General features: G+C 40.0%; 1 protein-coding gene across 3 annotated transcripts in view; it reads left to right on the plus strand.

Annotated features, from left to right (window-relative positions):
• The first annotated feature begins 556 nt into the window (after positions 1-556).
• CDC14A (cell division cycle 14A) overlaps positions 557-15,997 on the plus strand; it is a 62,889-nt gene continuing 47,448 nt past the window's right edge. The window contains exons 1-3 of one of the 3 annotated variants that reach the window (XM_082052295.1): positions 557-977; positions 1,511-1,601; positions 12,433-12,508. In XM_082052295.1, coding sequence (XP_081908421.1) covers positions 872-977; positions 1,511-1,601; positions 12,433-12,508 — 273 coding nt within the window. In that variant the 5' untranslated portion in view covers positions 557-871. Of the gene's footprint in view, positions 978-1,213; positions 1,257-1,510; positions 1,602-9,543; positions 9,611-12,432; positions 12,509-15,997 lie in introns of those variants that run through there. The other 2 variants (XM_082052297.1, XM_082052296.1) reach the window with 2 other exon arrangements.

Consider the following 15,997-nt stretch of genomic DNA (forward strand, 5'->3'; position numbering starts at 1 on the left):
CGCTGACGAGAGCCGCGCGCCCGGTGGCAGCCCCCTCTTCACCAGGCACTGCTCGCTCATTGGCTGGAGACGTAGGAAGGCAGCCTTTGATTGGTGGGTCAGTTTGTCTATCAGGGTAAATGGAGGTGCAGACCCATCCGGGCCGGGCCCCGCGCGAATGGGTGAGCAGAGCACTCCGCCTGCGGGGTGCGGCGCTTCGCTTTGCCCCTGAGGCGGCCTCCTGAGCGCGGCTCGCTCACCTGTAACCCGGGCTGGACCCGCACTGCCGAGGTACTCGCTCCGGCCCAGGCGCTGTGAGCTGTGTCTCAAAACTCCTATGTCTCTGTGGGGCGTTTTGCCACGGGCCGCCCTCGGGCGGGGGAAATGGAGAAAAAAGGGCCCCGGGGCGGAGAAGTCCGTGCTGTGCCGGAGCGGGGCGTGCGAGTAGGGCGGAGCTGTGCGGGGTGCAGAGCCGCTCCCTGGCGGATCAGGGCGCTGCCGCCCCGCTGCTTACAGGCGCTGTGCGGCGGAGGGCGGGGCTGTCGGGCCGGGGGGCGAGGGGGGGGCCGGTCACTCGCACGCCTCGGCCCCGGGCCAGGCGAAACAAAGGCTCGGTAACGCGGTTGCTAGAGCGCCGCCGGTCGCCTGGTAACCGCCCGCTGCCTCTTTATCCGGGGGCGTCTGCGGGCTGGGGTGGAGTTTGAGTCCCTGCAGGCGCCCGTCCGGCGGCTCGCCGTGTCCCGGAGCTACTTCTCGCCTCCGCTCCCGTTCCTATGCGGGCTGCAGCAGCGGCGCTCCCAGCAGCGTGGCCCCTGGCGGGCGGCCCCTCTGGGCAACGGGTCGCTTCCCAGCGAGCCCGGCCCCGGCCCCGCCGGGGCTGCCCGGGAGCGCCATGAGTTCGGAGCCGCCCCGTGCCTCGCTGCTCCGCGCCCTGTTTAAGATGGAGCCGGCGGCAGCCGCCTCCGAAGTGCTGGGGGGAGCCTCGGAGTTCGTGAAAGGTGAGAACGGGCCGGGGAGCCCTCCCGTCCCCTGGCCACGGGGGTCCCGCTCGCCGGAGCCTCCCTCAAAAAAGAAACCCGCTGGCTTCTTTCCCGTCCTCCCCCGGTTCCGTGGGCTTTGCTGCGTCCCCGGCTCAGCTTCGGCCCCCTTTCCCTTGCGGTTTTCGCGGGCCGCCTGCCCCTCGGGTGCTGCGGGGCGCGCCTCAGCGGTTCCTTCCTCCGCTCTTTTCCGGCGAGAAGCGGGGCCGGCACCTGTTGCTACGTGTTGCCGTGTTTTGGGTCAGAAACCCCCTCGCTCTCCTGAAGTCGCACCCGAGGGGTACCCAGCCCGTCGGAGGGGGCGGGGGGGTCCTGGCGGGCTGGGCCCGCGGGGGGGCGGCTGCTCCCGCCGCCGCTCACGCAGGAGAAAAAGGCTCCGCGGGGCCGCTTCCGCTCTTGGGTCGTGGGTTCGGTGCCCGTCGGCAGTGACAGGCGCTGGGGAAAGGGCCGGTTGCCTCATCGTCCCTACACTGCTGCCCTGCTCTGTCTTTCAGATCGGTTGTACTTCGCTACTTTACGAAATAAACCGAAAAGTACTGTGAATACCCATTACTTCTGTACCGATGAGGAGCTGGTCTATGAAAAGTAAGTGTTCTGTTTGTTTTGAATACTCAAAGTCATCACCTGAGATTCTTCCCAGCACACTTTACTATATAGAATATTTTTTGCCCTATTTAGCTGCTTGCACAAAGCATCAGTGTAAAATTAGCCTGAATATATTTATACATTAGCTGAAAGTAATTTAACAAGATTACTTAAAACAAATAAACAAAACCACAGAAACCCACCCACAAAAACAGCTACAAGACCAGTTAAATGGCTTAAATTGTGGCTGAGCTACAGGAAGGATGTCTGAGCTTTGTAAGATTTGTTGTAAGGTGGAGAAAATCTCTTAATTAGATGTTATTAAACAGTGTCTTAAATAGAAGACTTGCTTGGTATGAGTAGATGAAACAATAGTTTTATATGTATTTTCCTGTATAGGGAGTATGAAGTAATCACCTTTTGTACAGAATCATAAGAATGCAAAACTTAAATGTGCTTTTGAAGAACATCTGCAACTTTTTGTAAGTCTGCAGAAGGTTTTGAGATGAGCACTTCCTGTTGGCTTTTGTAGCTCTAGAATAGCAGAAAAAGTATTTTCTGTGAAGTAAGAGCTTCGTGTGTTTAGAAGACACTGGCAGCACATAGGTCAACAGTAAAATTGATTGTAGCGTGAATACTATTAAAGGACATAAAATACATTAAACAAATAATTGCTCTGTGCTGTGGTTAAAAAGTAGCTGCTCTACACTGTGTTCCTAGCTGTTTCATGTGTGATAATTTATCTAGCCACTTGACAAGGGGCTTGCTGTAGCACAAGTGAAACAAAAATGATCTTATTTTAAATACAACTTTCTGTATCGGTTGAAGAAGTTGTGATCAGCCATTCCTTCTTCCCTTCTCCAGTGACTTCAGTACTGCTTCTTTGAAGGTGTAAAACAATCTTCCTTGGTTTCTAGCTTACTTTCTATGCACAGCTTATGATTTTAGCATTTCTTTTCTACATGATTTTTTGAGTCTTCATTATCTTAAGCTGTGTGTCTTCTACTGGAGTTCCCAATGATTTGTTGCCAAAGTTGACTCTTGTAATTAACTGTGTGGGTTGGGAGTAGGTTCTGTAATGATCATTAACTGACTTAGTTTGGAAGGGGAGCTCAGGAGTACCTTAACGCAAGGTTGACCTAATATTAAAAGCAGAATTCAACTGGAAAAGGTCCAGAGCAACCGGTGTTACAGGAAGATGTTCCACTTAAATGACAGAAAAATTTGATTTTGTATCTCTCTTAAAACTTCTGTGTTATACTTGACCTGAGATTTTTTTTTTGTTTGTTTCTAATTCTTAATATGCTTCTAGGAAAGGTGAAGGAATCTTACGTGGGATTTGATCTTAGGAGTGGGAAGGGGGACCAGTTCTGTACTCCATTAGTTACAGATGATTGTACTAAACAAGGACCGTAACTGGGGTATTTTGTGTGAGGACAGTGTCATATTTTTTTAAAAAGCACTGAGAAATTTGAGGAGGGAAAAGTAATTTTCTTTAACGTGGAAAAAGGAAATTCAGTAACTATACTCCTTAACCCACTTACCTGTTAACTGCATACTCGGGTGTAACTTGGTATCAGATATAATTACAAGATAATGGAGGGAAGCAAAGGACACATATCAAGATTTTGGACATATAACTCAGTGTATTTTCTGAATTGATAGTTCCTAAGCTATTTGGTCTTTTTTAAAGCTATCATTCTATATTTGATACTGTAATAGTGCTCTCCATTTTGTTCTCTCAAATGAAAATACTAAAACATGATATGAGGTAGAAATTAAGTGACAGTTACCAGGTGGTATGGATAAGTTTTGTGTAATAACCTCATTTACGTAAACTTTCCCCAGATATTTGTATTGCAGCATCCATCACTGTCAGTGTATACAATGTTTGGTAGTAAAACCATGCCTGATTTTTTTTTTTTTATTTTTTTTTTTTGTCTTCTTCTTCTCCTCTCCAAGGAAGCTTATATTGTCTCAGGGAAGTAAAAGCTAGTGTAAGTAGGGTTACAATTTTTTTTTTTTTCCCAATATGTTTCTGAAATTGGAAAGCTAGAGGCAAAATAAGGGATCAAATACAAGTCTCTTGTTTCTTGGGGAAATGCTGATTTTTCCTGTAGCTTCCCCTTTCCTTATGCTGGTCAGTGAGCTTGCTGTCAGTCTGTTGTGTTTCACAGGCTGCACAGTAAAATAAGTGGCCTGACATCAGGGGTTGTCTGTAAGTAGTAGTGGAGTGTGAATTTAATACACCAGATTGGATCTTCGCATTTTCTCAAGAATGCAGCCTTCTTCTTTCTGAGAAAGTGATTAGAAATACTTGCTACATGATGGCAAAATAAACATTTGTGAGTTTTGGAGTGCTGTAGCTCAGGATAGTTGTTTCCAGAGTCTTCATGCAAAATGGCCTGTGTATTCTGTTCTTGCTGATTGGAATTTCATGACCACTTCTGCTTTTTAATCAAATGAGTTATACAGGTTGTTACAAGGAGGGCAGGAGATGTCTACTCAAGCACAAAATCATCAGTACCTGTGAGGTAATTTTGCTACTATGACTGTTTATTGACTTGATTTTGTTTAGGTGCATCATTTTAGTGAGAACAGGGATACTTCATTGTGCATGGAAGTAAACTGCTTTGCTTTGGGCTGTTATTCTCCTAACTTTAGTGATAAATTTGTGTAACACTTCATACTTTAAGAGTTATTTAGCTGACTTTACTGAGGTATCAGTTTGCTTTCACTAAAGCAATATATGACCTGAAAACCTTGTGAATACATAGGTTTGGGGGTTGTCTGATAACAGAACATGTTATTGGATCACATAATACTTCAAGTCTCACAGCCTCACTTCCTTTATTTTTTTTTTTTCCACCACTCTTGAAGAGACATAAGGAAATAATAGTACATGTTAATATTATGTCCCATTTATTAATCAAAATGGCTGTAGTGCTAGATCTGATGGTTTTAGAAGCTTTGGTCTGATAAATGCTGACTTGCTCTTGGAGTTTGTCATGTGATTTATCACGAAATTGTACACAAAGTGTGGTTATGTAATCTTGAGTACTTCAGCCTTCAGTTTTCAGTTGAAGTTGTCAACTGTTCTAATTAATTCATAACACTGTCTTCACTTTTTTGAACGTTCACGCTTTAAAAATAATAAAGATAGGCTTAAATGCTTTTAAGAACATCTCAAATGCTAGCTGACTAGGAACTTGCTACTAGAACTGTCACTATTTTGGTTAAATGTGCTGCAATTTAATCTTGAACCTATTATGCTGGGGAAATTGTATGTAAATTCCTCAGCTGAGGGGACAAGAAAACTGAATGAATGTATCCAATCTGAATTCTTTTTTTGATCTGTTTCTTTAAGATTTTGTCAGTCTCTGAAACTCTGAGGTCCTTCCTGAGAAAGTCTGCACTGCTGCTTATAAGGGAATACAATCTTTCAGGGTAATGTAGTACAGGTGACTATTATTCCAGGAGAATGGAGTTAATGAGAAATAATCCAGCTTGATGGAGACTGTCATTTGGCAAATAGACAAGCCTTGCTTTGGCAAGACCTCAATTAATTAGTTAGGCACTAGTAAGAAGCTTTTTATTCTCTAAGAATAGTGTCTTTCATGTTTCACCTTTCAGTAAACAGATCTGGGTTGAGAATACTGCACTTGACTGGTTAATTTGGCTTTCACGTATTTTTATTAAAGCAACTCTTTATTGTCCTTCTTATTGCTGTTTTCTCAAACAAAATTAAAGCTTAAATAATGGGAAATGGGAATCCCTGATAAGTAATAATGGCAGCTTTCAAAAATCATAATGTTTTTATTCAGTCACTTGTTCTGATTTTGGATCTCTTGTATAAACAGATTTTTGCAGATCTCATCTCTGACATCCTGTGAGCAGCTGTAAAAGTAATTAATATGATATTCTCTGTACATCATATGTTTTACACTAAACTTTCAAGCCATTTTGTGTTACTTGCCCATTTTACAGCAGTCTTATGGTAGCGACTACTTTGAGTTCAAGCAGCAGTAGAATAAGACTCTCAAATACTTAGCTACAACAATATTAAATGAGTGCTTTTTGGACCTTGACCTGTAGGACAAATTTCCTTTACTGCATGTATATGCAAAGAAGCAGTTTCTTTTTCCTGTGAGAAGAGTAAGGGTTAACTTGTTTATTTTTACTTTGGCTAAATGAGTCTTTTCTGTGGCTATCCAGTAAGAGTACTTGCATAGGAAACCTGAACTACACCATCATTCTCTGGCTTATATCATTTGAAAGGAAAAAGAAAACTTAAACTTAGCCTTGTTACAACAAACAGAGCAGTCACTTCACACAGAGAACAGGGAGTTCCTTTTTCATATCCGTAGCTTTTGAGGACTTGAACCTGACTATCAGATGACCAAGATAACTTAGTAAGCTGAAGTCCACAAAAAAAAAATTAGGAAATTTCCCAACTTCTAAATTCTATCAATGTGACTGTAAATACAGAGCTTTGTATACTAATACCAGCTTTTGTATGTCTAATTCTTACAGGTGAGTATTAAGAATAGTACTCCAGCTTTATTTTGTTTTCCATCTTAAAATGAGAGATTTTAAATTCACTCCAAACAAGGAAATCAGAAGATTTCTGAGAGTGTCAGCTTTTCCTTCAGACACTAAATACTGATGTAATTTTATATTTGAAACTTGTAAAGTGCTATCCATTAACATTTATGATGTTCTCTCCAGTCGAACAGTTTCATAGATTTTTATACCCACATGTTGCTTTACTAAATTCATCTTCACTTTTTTGTATGGAAAATATAAAAGAAATTGCCAAAACTGTTGAGGAATTTTTTTGTTTGTTTGCAGTAAATCTGTTTTCTAGGCTCTACTTTTATATTGGAGTGTAGCTTGACATAGGAAACCCCTTAGAAGAAACTTGGTCTCTGTTGACTTTTTTTCCATAGAGAGTAGATTTTAACACGACCTGAAGATTATTCCAGAGGGAAACCTTTTATGGGAGAACTTCACTGATGCTTTGTTCTTGGTGTTGAGGAGCATTATATCAAAAATATGTAGTTTGGAATAGCTATTTAGTTATCTATAAGTTGAATCTGTGAGTTCTTGTTAGATTTTGAAGAATTGGGAGCCTGAGGAAGATTTGGAACATTCAAAGGACAATGGAGTGAGTACCTGTTGTTGTGTATAATCCAGAGCCTCTGCATTATTCCTACCTTCAGATGCAAGCAGTGAGGTGATACTTCATTTCTAGGGTTGTATAATATTTGCTGTGTCATCCTTTGTCTATTCAGAAGCGTGCAATCCCTAAGTAGCATTAAGTGTTAAGGATTGTGTCTCAGCCCAGATAAGAAGGCTTCTAGCAATTGACGTGTTACTGGAATTGGTGGGGCTAGAGCAGGGACACAGTGCTGTGGAGCAGTCAGCCTTTGTTCCTGTGTTTGGGAGGGAGGAAGGATGAACATGCTCTAGGGAACAGGAGCTGGAGAAAGATGACTGAATAGGTAGGATTTCCTGAACAGCAGTTAGTAATGAGTGTGTGGACTGGTCCTCTTGGCTTTCATCCAGAAGTTTTGTGGCATATTCAGCTTATGATTTGAAGCATTTATCTGTAGTAGCCAGGTGGCCACTTCTGCAGTACCTGGTTCTTGTGCTGCTTAATGGCAAGATTCAGAGCACATGCAGTAAGTGCCTTACAGTGACCTGAATGTTGCAGCAATCCAGCCTAGGAAAGGAGAGGAAAGCAAGTGGAGAATGTTTTCCAACTTGTTCTGATTCAGTCTCATTGCTTAATTTTAATAGTAAGATGGCTCTTTGTAAAATGCTGAGAAATTAGTGTGATTTTTTTTTTTTTTTGCAGTTAGGAAGCTGTGTTTCTGCTAGTTCCTGAAGTTATTGAGGTTGAACTTCTTGACTTGAGTAATTGCAAGCCTTTGGTGCTCCTGTTTTTGCAGAAAAAAAAAGATTTTATGTGGTTGATGGTCTCCAAGAATGCAAGCTTCCTACCTGAAGGAGAAGTTATACTTCAGTTCCAATGTACATACGCCAGAAAATCATTGCAATTGCTAAACTGTGCCTCCATTTTCAAGTTGCAAAACCACTAATTGAGTAAGCTGCCATGCAAGTAATGTCATCCCCTCAGAGCATTATTGCATTGTTAGGAACTGATCCACCAAACCAGTTTTATCCCCCCACCACCGCATATAGTGATTAGGCTTTAGACCATATTCAGACTATTGGATATGCCTATGGTAAGAATGCATTCATACCCCCATGTTCAGTGTAGCAATAACACTGAACTCACACTGCTCTGTCATGAAGAAAAGAACCCTGAAATAGCTTTTCAGATGGGAATTTCCTATCCTTTCATCTGTACCTCTGTTTCATTATCACAAAACTGCTAAGTGAATGGCAGTATAAAACCACTGCTCTGATGTATTCATCTGTGGGTAAAAAGTATGAGGCTTGTGGGGTAAAGTAGAAGCAGTGCAATTTACCTTTGAAAGACAACTTGATACCTTGACTGTAAGTAGATTAACAGTGATGTTAATATGGAGGTTATAAATTCATTTCAAAGTCTGCAAGGCTATAGTATTCCTTCATTGACCATAACCAGTCTCCATCCAATAGTTCAAGATATGAAAGCTGTTTATTGTTCTAGTGCTGTACTAGGGTCAATGGTATTCAGATGCTTAGTGAAAAGGGACTAGAGCATTCAGAAGAGGTGCCCGAAGCTTGAGCTGACTCTGATACCTTCACATGGCTTCTCATGGAACTGTGGTGAGAAACAGCTTGTGCTGTGGTCCTAAAGAGTTGTGGGCTACATTTCTTTGACCAATAAATTCCATGGAAGAACATACAGTAACTGCTTGCATGACAAAGACCAACAAGCTCTTTATGGGCAGGCCTTTCTAGGTGGATGACCATTCCTATGACACAATACAGCAAATACCTCAGATGTTAAGCTGTAAGAACTGGTAGAAAGGAGTGGCTCTAGGAGCCTCTTCTATGGAAAATACAGATACAAGAAAGCTATGTTACTGCTTCCAGGTAGCATTATGATAGTATTTTTGAAGTATTTAAATATTCATCTAGTATATTCTGGGGTTTTGCTGTTTCTTAGTTGGAGAAGCATAAGGATAGCAAATTTCCATTGATGAGATGGAAGAATAATTTAAGCCATCATCTAAGTACTTGATTAAAACAAAATATAATTAAATGTAGATTAATTCCATACTTGCTTTCTGTTCCTCATATCTGGTTCCCACCTCCATTGCAAATGACTGTGTCTCTTAACTGGCTTAGGCTTCAGAGGCATCCTGACTTCCTATTATGTATAAATGCTTATTAAAACATCTAGATACAAAGAAAGTGTATTACCTGTAGAAGAGGGGGAAGTAAAATAATATTGGGTAGATTATCAGTAACTATCATATAATAAGATTTTATTTCTTTTACGTTTTGTCTTCAAGTACTGTGAGATAAAGTTCTTTATTCAGACGATGACTTGGTGTGTCATTTCTTCCCCATAGCCCACATATCCCATCTTCTGCTTATATTTAACTCTATGTCAAAATTCTCTTCTTAAGAAAATCATCTGGGTGTGTCATGGTGAAGTGACTCTAATTAAAGTATAAAAATGGCCAGTTATGCTAAAAGTAATGAGGGTGCATAAGATTAAACCCTTCAGTTTAAACATGACAGAAACAGTATTTAGTTCTAAGGATATAAATTGAAGAAGGGTTTTGTAGATCAGAGTTCATTGACTTCAATACAGAGCCTTGTGCTGCCTTTCAGAGAACTCTTTGGAGAGTTCTGTTTCACTTAGGACATTCAAGCTTATTCCAATTTAGAGGTATTAAGTGGAGAAAGTTAGAATTATATATGTAACAAATCAACTTTCTCCACCCCTCACGGATCTACAACAACATTTTGTCGACAAAGCCAGTGACCGGTTTACACTGCCTGCATGATGTTATGTAAATAACTTGGCAATTGCCAGTGTTTAGGTAATAATTCTGGTGCAACAGTGACCTAAATGCCTTTCACTTATGATTGTGTTTGGTTTCTGAGAAATACCTTGTTTCTGCAGCATAGACAAACAGTGATAGTACCAGAGTCTTAAACAGTGATACTCCCCCCTGCCTCCTCTGTTTAAAAGAAGCACAGCATGCTTCGTGGTAATGAGTGATGGAGGAATAGTCAGTCTAAGATTGTAACATCTTATAGTTTGGCAGCTGAGAGAATCTGAATGGCTTTATTTTGTAGAAATGGAATAACTTCATGGACAGACTAAATGTATTTTATCCTTATCCCCACCAAAATAGTAAGTAATTTGTCTATTGTGGATGAAATGATTTGTAAATTAATTTTAATGAGCTTTTCCTGCGCTTCTGTTTGAGTTTAGTCATGTGTGAAAGTAGAACCGAATGTATGACTTCATATCGATGTACTTCCAGCAGATGAATAGTGATAGAAACTTATCATCCTAAAGCATGCTGCAGTTCTTCAGTGCTTTAGATGAACTGTGTGTTCACTTACATCTTTGACCAGATAAAAGCTACTTTGTTCACACTGGTTTAAAAAAAGTATCCCGTATTCTAGTAATCATCATATTCCACACTTTTCCACAATACTTTAAAAAGTATTTTTCCCAGAATCTTAAAATCCTAAATTCTACTCTACTATCACATATTTAAGTGAAATAATGCTCTACAGTTAAGGGAACAAGGTTTTTAGATTTAGAGAAGGTGTTGGTGCAGCAAAATGGGAGGAAATGTTAGTAAGCCTTTTATGTAGCGTTTTTAGAAGCTACTTTCACTGTAGTATTGTTAGAGCTCCAGTTTTAACTTATTTGTCATAACTCCTACTTGTCCTTCTTAGAACATTTTTTTCATCTTGATTAAAAACTGTGGAGGGTTTAATTTTAAAAACAACTATTAACTGTTGACCATATCTGGCAGATTTATCTAAGAAAAGGTGAGGAATTCCAAAGTCAAACCCTACTTTACTGCAATTTCCCCTTGAGTTAGTTAACTTCGGTGCAACCTACAAATAAAGTCCTAAGAGCTGGACAGCTTAGTCTTTGACACAGCTAATGAGCGTTATATTTTGTACTGAAGGGTTGAACTGAATCTCAACAAACATGTTATTTGATGTTGTAAAGTAGATGATATTGAAAGAGCACTGGTGTGGCAGGTGGGCTGTCATTCTAGATGGTGATCAAACTAATGTAATTGTCTCTTTTTGCACTGGTTTTGGCTTTCTTTTTTTTGAGAGAATGTGAGGAGGAGGATACTAATAAACTTATAAGCACCAAAAGATAGGGGACTCCTACTTTGGTTTTGTATGCATTTAGAAGAATGGCTGAAGCTGGAGGGCACCTCTGGAGATTGTCTACTCCAACCCCTGGGCTCAAAGCAAGGTCAACAAGAGCGGGTCGCTCAGAGTCTTGTGCAATTGGGTTGTGGCTCCACAGCCTCCTTGAGCAACCTCTTCCAGATGTTTGACTGCCCTCAAAGTAAAAGTTCCCTTCCTATGTTTAATTAGAACATAATTAACTTTCCTGAAAAATAAACTCTCTGCCAATGGAGAAGAAAGCTTGAAAGGTACTACCCATCTGATTTCAGTAAGTTTTCACTCTTCAAAGCCCAGAAGTCATAGAGTAGAGTTAACTTTTCTGTTGTCATTCCCCCAATAACATGTATTCAGATGCCGATGGCCTATTTTATTTGTCAATAGACAGGAAGTGCCCTGTCTCTTGTCAAGGCTTAAGGCAGAACTTATTAAAACAGTTTAAGTTATAGTCCATTCTCACTGAAATTTATAAGCTGTACATCAACAGATTTTCTTAGATGAAGACAGACCTTCTACAGACAAAAAGGAAAAATATTGGAGAAAGCTTGCAATGTAAATTTTGAGCAATTTTGCATTATGGGTGGGGAGGGAGAAAGCTCTGGGAGGTGTCACTGTAAGTTACTTGCATAAAGGCTCCTATTAGCTGTAAAGGCACCTATGTGAAAGGTTTGCTAGGATGAACACTGTGAACCCCTACCAAGAGCTTTTGTTGTGCAGTGATTTTCCTGTACAGACTACTGCTATTAGCTCTTACCCTAAGGACAGTGATTGCTGCTTCAAAGGTAATACGAGTGTTTAAGAAGAATCTGGAAGAGAGAAACAAGAACAATCAGAAGACATGAAATTAATAAATTGCAAGAAGAGCACAGAGACAAGAGGATTGGGGGGACAGAGGGAAACATAATTATATGTGAAGTGTATATGTAATATGTAACCTCTGGAATAGTGGAGGATGGGATAAAAAGAAATAAGTTTAAATTTTGGGCAGAGATTGAGACTGGACATTATTTAATAAATTTTACTACCAAGAAGAAATTCTGTTTAGTTTATTCTTCATAATATCTAATTAGGTAGTCTTATCTTAAGCAGTTGTAGAACCTTTATCTAGGGTGACATCAGTGTGGCTTAAAGGAGATTAGATCATGTCTTGAAGTTGTTCTCTGTAGCTTTGTCCAAAACCAGAACTGGTTATTATGGGATGGAGAAAAAGTTCTGTACTTAGTGTGTGTATAAAATGGAAAAGGTAGTAACCAGAGCATCTGAAACTGAAGGTACAAATGCTTTCAAAGTAATTGTAGCTATCCTTCTGTTAAATTAATCGATAAAGGGTTTATTGTTGCTCCATATATATTGGCTACTCAATATCCTCCCGAAGTTACTGATTTTGCAGCTTTAACTTTCAACGACATGCATGTTGAAATTTGCTTAGCTCTTTTGTATAAATAACACTTCTTTTTGTTCTTTTTTCTCCCAGTTTCTATGGAGATTTTGGGCCATTAAATTTGGCAATGTTATACAGATATTGCTGTAAACTAAATAAGAAATTGAAGGTAAGCTTTGTTTAAAAACAATATTCTTTTTTTGTTGTTGTTTGTTTGTTTTGAAATTCGGCTAAAATATATTATCCAGTTTGGTTCTTAGGTGCTCATTCTACATGGTTACTACTAAGCTTCAAGATTGTTCTTTGTTCTGAATTATTTTCTGTCTTACTCGTAGAAGTGTCACTTGCTGTCAATTAATTTGTAGAAGCTTCCTTATTTTCTTGCTTCCATATAATGATTGTTGATTCAAGGCAACTGGGATTAATTAATGCTGTTCACTGGAGAGAGAAAATTTTAGTATCTTGTTTGGATACCACATTAGCTTTTTTGTTTGACTGAAAAATGTTGGTCCATCCTTTATAAAGCTGACTAGAATCTGTAAATACAGCAGTCAGTTATGAAGATCACTGTGACTGCGTTTTGTTGTAACAACTGTCTTGTTATGAAACCACAAGCCTGAGCTGAGTTGACCCTGGCCAGAAACTGAACCCCTGGCAGCAGGAGACCCTTCACCAAATATTACAGATTTAAAATCTTTATACAATAGTAGACCTGTAGGGGAAGATGGGACAACAGATATGATAACTTTGGCCACTGTTAAGAGGATTCCTGTATCAAAAATGACATTGTGTTGTGACTGTTTGCTGCACAAATGAACCCATTATGCAAGTTGATTCACACTCTCCGGTGCTTCCAGAGGCGCACTGACTTTAAGTCAGTTTTAAGAGGAGGTTTTGCAAATTGATGCATTTGTAGAGTTGCTATAACTTTTTTTTTTATTTTTTAAAGTGTTTCTAGTGAAAACTAACTTTGCTTCTTAATACAGTAAGTCAGGAACAGCACAGAGAAATCTCGTGTGGATCAGCTGGGAGGAGGTGCTATTTGCTGCTGCTGCCTTACCAGAGGCTAATTCCGAATAGGTTAATTTAAACTACTAGTGCATAATAGAGAAGAGTAACCTGATAGAGCAACCACTTGAAAGTAATACCTGATTCTAACAGCTAAAGCATGGCATACCACCTGAGTGGTACAGAAACTTAGACATGAATAGATTCCAGTCTGGCGCTACCCCTGAGGTAGGTCAGTACCTGCTAACGTAAGCTTTGCTCTTCTAGTAGTTAATATACATGCCAGCCCAGGTTCTAATATAAATACTATCTGCAGTGGCTGAGTAGGCTTTTAAGACCAAATGCCAGGGCTGAAGTGTGCACCTGATATGTGCTGTAGGCCTAGCTACCAAAGACTACTGCTGAGCTTCACTAGTCAAGAATGATGGATTCACAGTTTCTACCCTTCCGCCCCTCACCTTTTTATCTCCATCCCTTGCAACTGTCCCTGAGAAGATTCCTGAGGCCTGAACTAGTGTGTGTAAAACAGAAGTTCATTACCTGTAACTTGGCTGCCTGCAAGGCTTTGATACAATGAACAACTGCAGCAGAAGTGTGGTAATTCTCACGTGGCATCAGGGGACACACAGGCAGCCTGTGAGCAGTGTTTCAGACATGGGGAGCACCGATTTGAATAATGACATGGAGAAAGAAAGAGTCCCGTTTGACAATCTGGTGCTTGCATACCCATGCGGGAAGGGTGGCCATGCCCAGCAGCAGGAGCTGGCTGATCCCAGTCAGGGAAAGGCCCTGCAGGTTGTCCTGCTCTGGAACTCCAGCCTCTCCTGTGGGGTGATTGCTGCTGCACTACAACACTTTTGGGACCCTGAGGCAATCCCAGTGCTTAAGCTCAGATGACTCCTGCCATGATTTGGTATATACCTGGGTGGGTATGCACTTTATGTACTTTTCTTACATAAAGAGTCTTTAAAAGAAGCATGGCACCAAAAAAAAAAATTCACAAGCCACAACAGTTTTTATGTGGATATGGTGTTCCTATTTATAAAAGTTTTAAACTTAGTAATTGGAGTATAAAAACTCATTAAAACAAACTTCACAAGCTTCCTCTCAAAGTCTTTCAGCTGTATGTATTTTTGTTTTGAGAGAAGAGTTAGACATGGAGGCAATTTTCTGCTTTCTCCCCCCCTTTCATGGGGCAGGTGGGGAAGGAGAAGGGTACCAGTTGAAATGTGGTAATAGCAGACCAACATTTTAAAGTAAGCTGTTGTAACTTCATGCTGACTGATGTTAAAAACAGTAAATAGTTCTCTTCTGAAGAGCTGAACAATTTAGTCAGATATCTGTTTGCTGAGAAAGTCAGAAGTCAAGTCCTAGTTATGCTTTACAGGAAAACCTTTCTGACCTTGTTATGTTTGTAATGTTTTGATTGCTGTGGAGATGATCTTGACTAGCCAAGTCAACAGCAAGAAAAAATGCTTTGCCATGCTATCTTTCTACTTGTTCTTTGAATTCTGTTTGAGGGAAGAATGCCTGACTAAGCAACTGTGATTAATTTATGAAAGAAGTCTTTTTTCTTCTGTTTAAATAAGTCTCATTTCATTAAAAACTGCTTTAAAAACCCTGTGTTTTATGCATACATAGCCTTACACAATCTCAATAAATTCAGAAGGAGGGGTAATCAGAGAGAGAGTGCTGAGATAAATGATACAAGTACAGAAGATCAAAGGCAGGAAAGGGAAGGTTCTGGTCAACGTATGAACTATGTGGTTAACATTTCTTGTATGCTGACTGTATTGCTGCTGAATCACAGGAGCTGGTTTAGTATAAGCAAACTGCTGGGCATTCACATGGCACTATAGTAATTGCAAGTATCTCCTTTAGGACAGCTTAGATTTTTAGGCAGGTTTCATTTACATGTTTTAATACATCATTTTCTATGAACAGCTTGCCAGTCTTGTAACCACTGCTATTCATATGTACAGATTACATATATATATACACATGTATATATTTAAACAGTATTTGTGTTGGTCCAGGCTTATTAAACACATTGCAGTAACTTCTTGCTTGAACAATGCAAGTACATTAAGCCATATCCATTAAATAAAATACCATGCAATACTTTGATTCTAAACAGGTGTCAATCTAGTTATTCTCCACAATAGCACCTTCTAAGGCTGTTATCAACTTTGGTGCAAGTACATCTCTCTTGAGGTCTTTGAGAAACAAGAACTAATCATTTATTATTTAAAAAAAAAAAAAAAGAGTGAAAATTATGTGCTGTGGAACCCTCTCATAAACCAAATGAGTTAGTTTTATCACCTAAAACAAAACCTGCCACACTTTTCATGTAACCTTTGCTTTTAGTTTAAAAGATTGAGTATAATTCCTCTGGGATGTATCTTGACAGTTACTGTTCTGTTATATTGTTACATTGTGTCTTGTAATGATGTGTGAAACTGCTAGAATTTTCTTACTGGTAAAGAAAAATATCTTTAGTGCTTTATAGTATGTCCGTTAGTTTTGTTTTAGAAAAAAGGTTATTTTCACCTATGTTTTCTATATCTCCAGCTATTCTGTAGACTGAAAAATTTATCGTTGAGACATTTTTGGTTCTTTTGAGTTGCGCAGTATCTAAGGGAACTAAAGC

The sequence above is a fragment of the Streptopelia decaocto genome (assembly GCF_964273445.1).
Source record: "Streptopelia decaocto genome assembly, chromosome: 5".
Lineage (NCBI taxonomy): Eukaryota > Metazoa > Chordata > Aves > Columbiformes > Columbidae > Streptopelia > Streptopelia decaocto.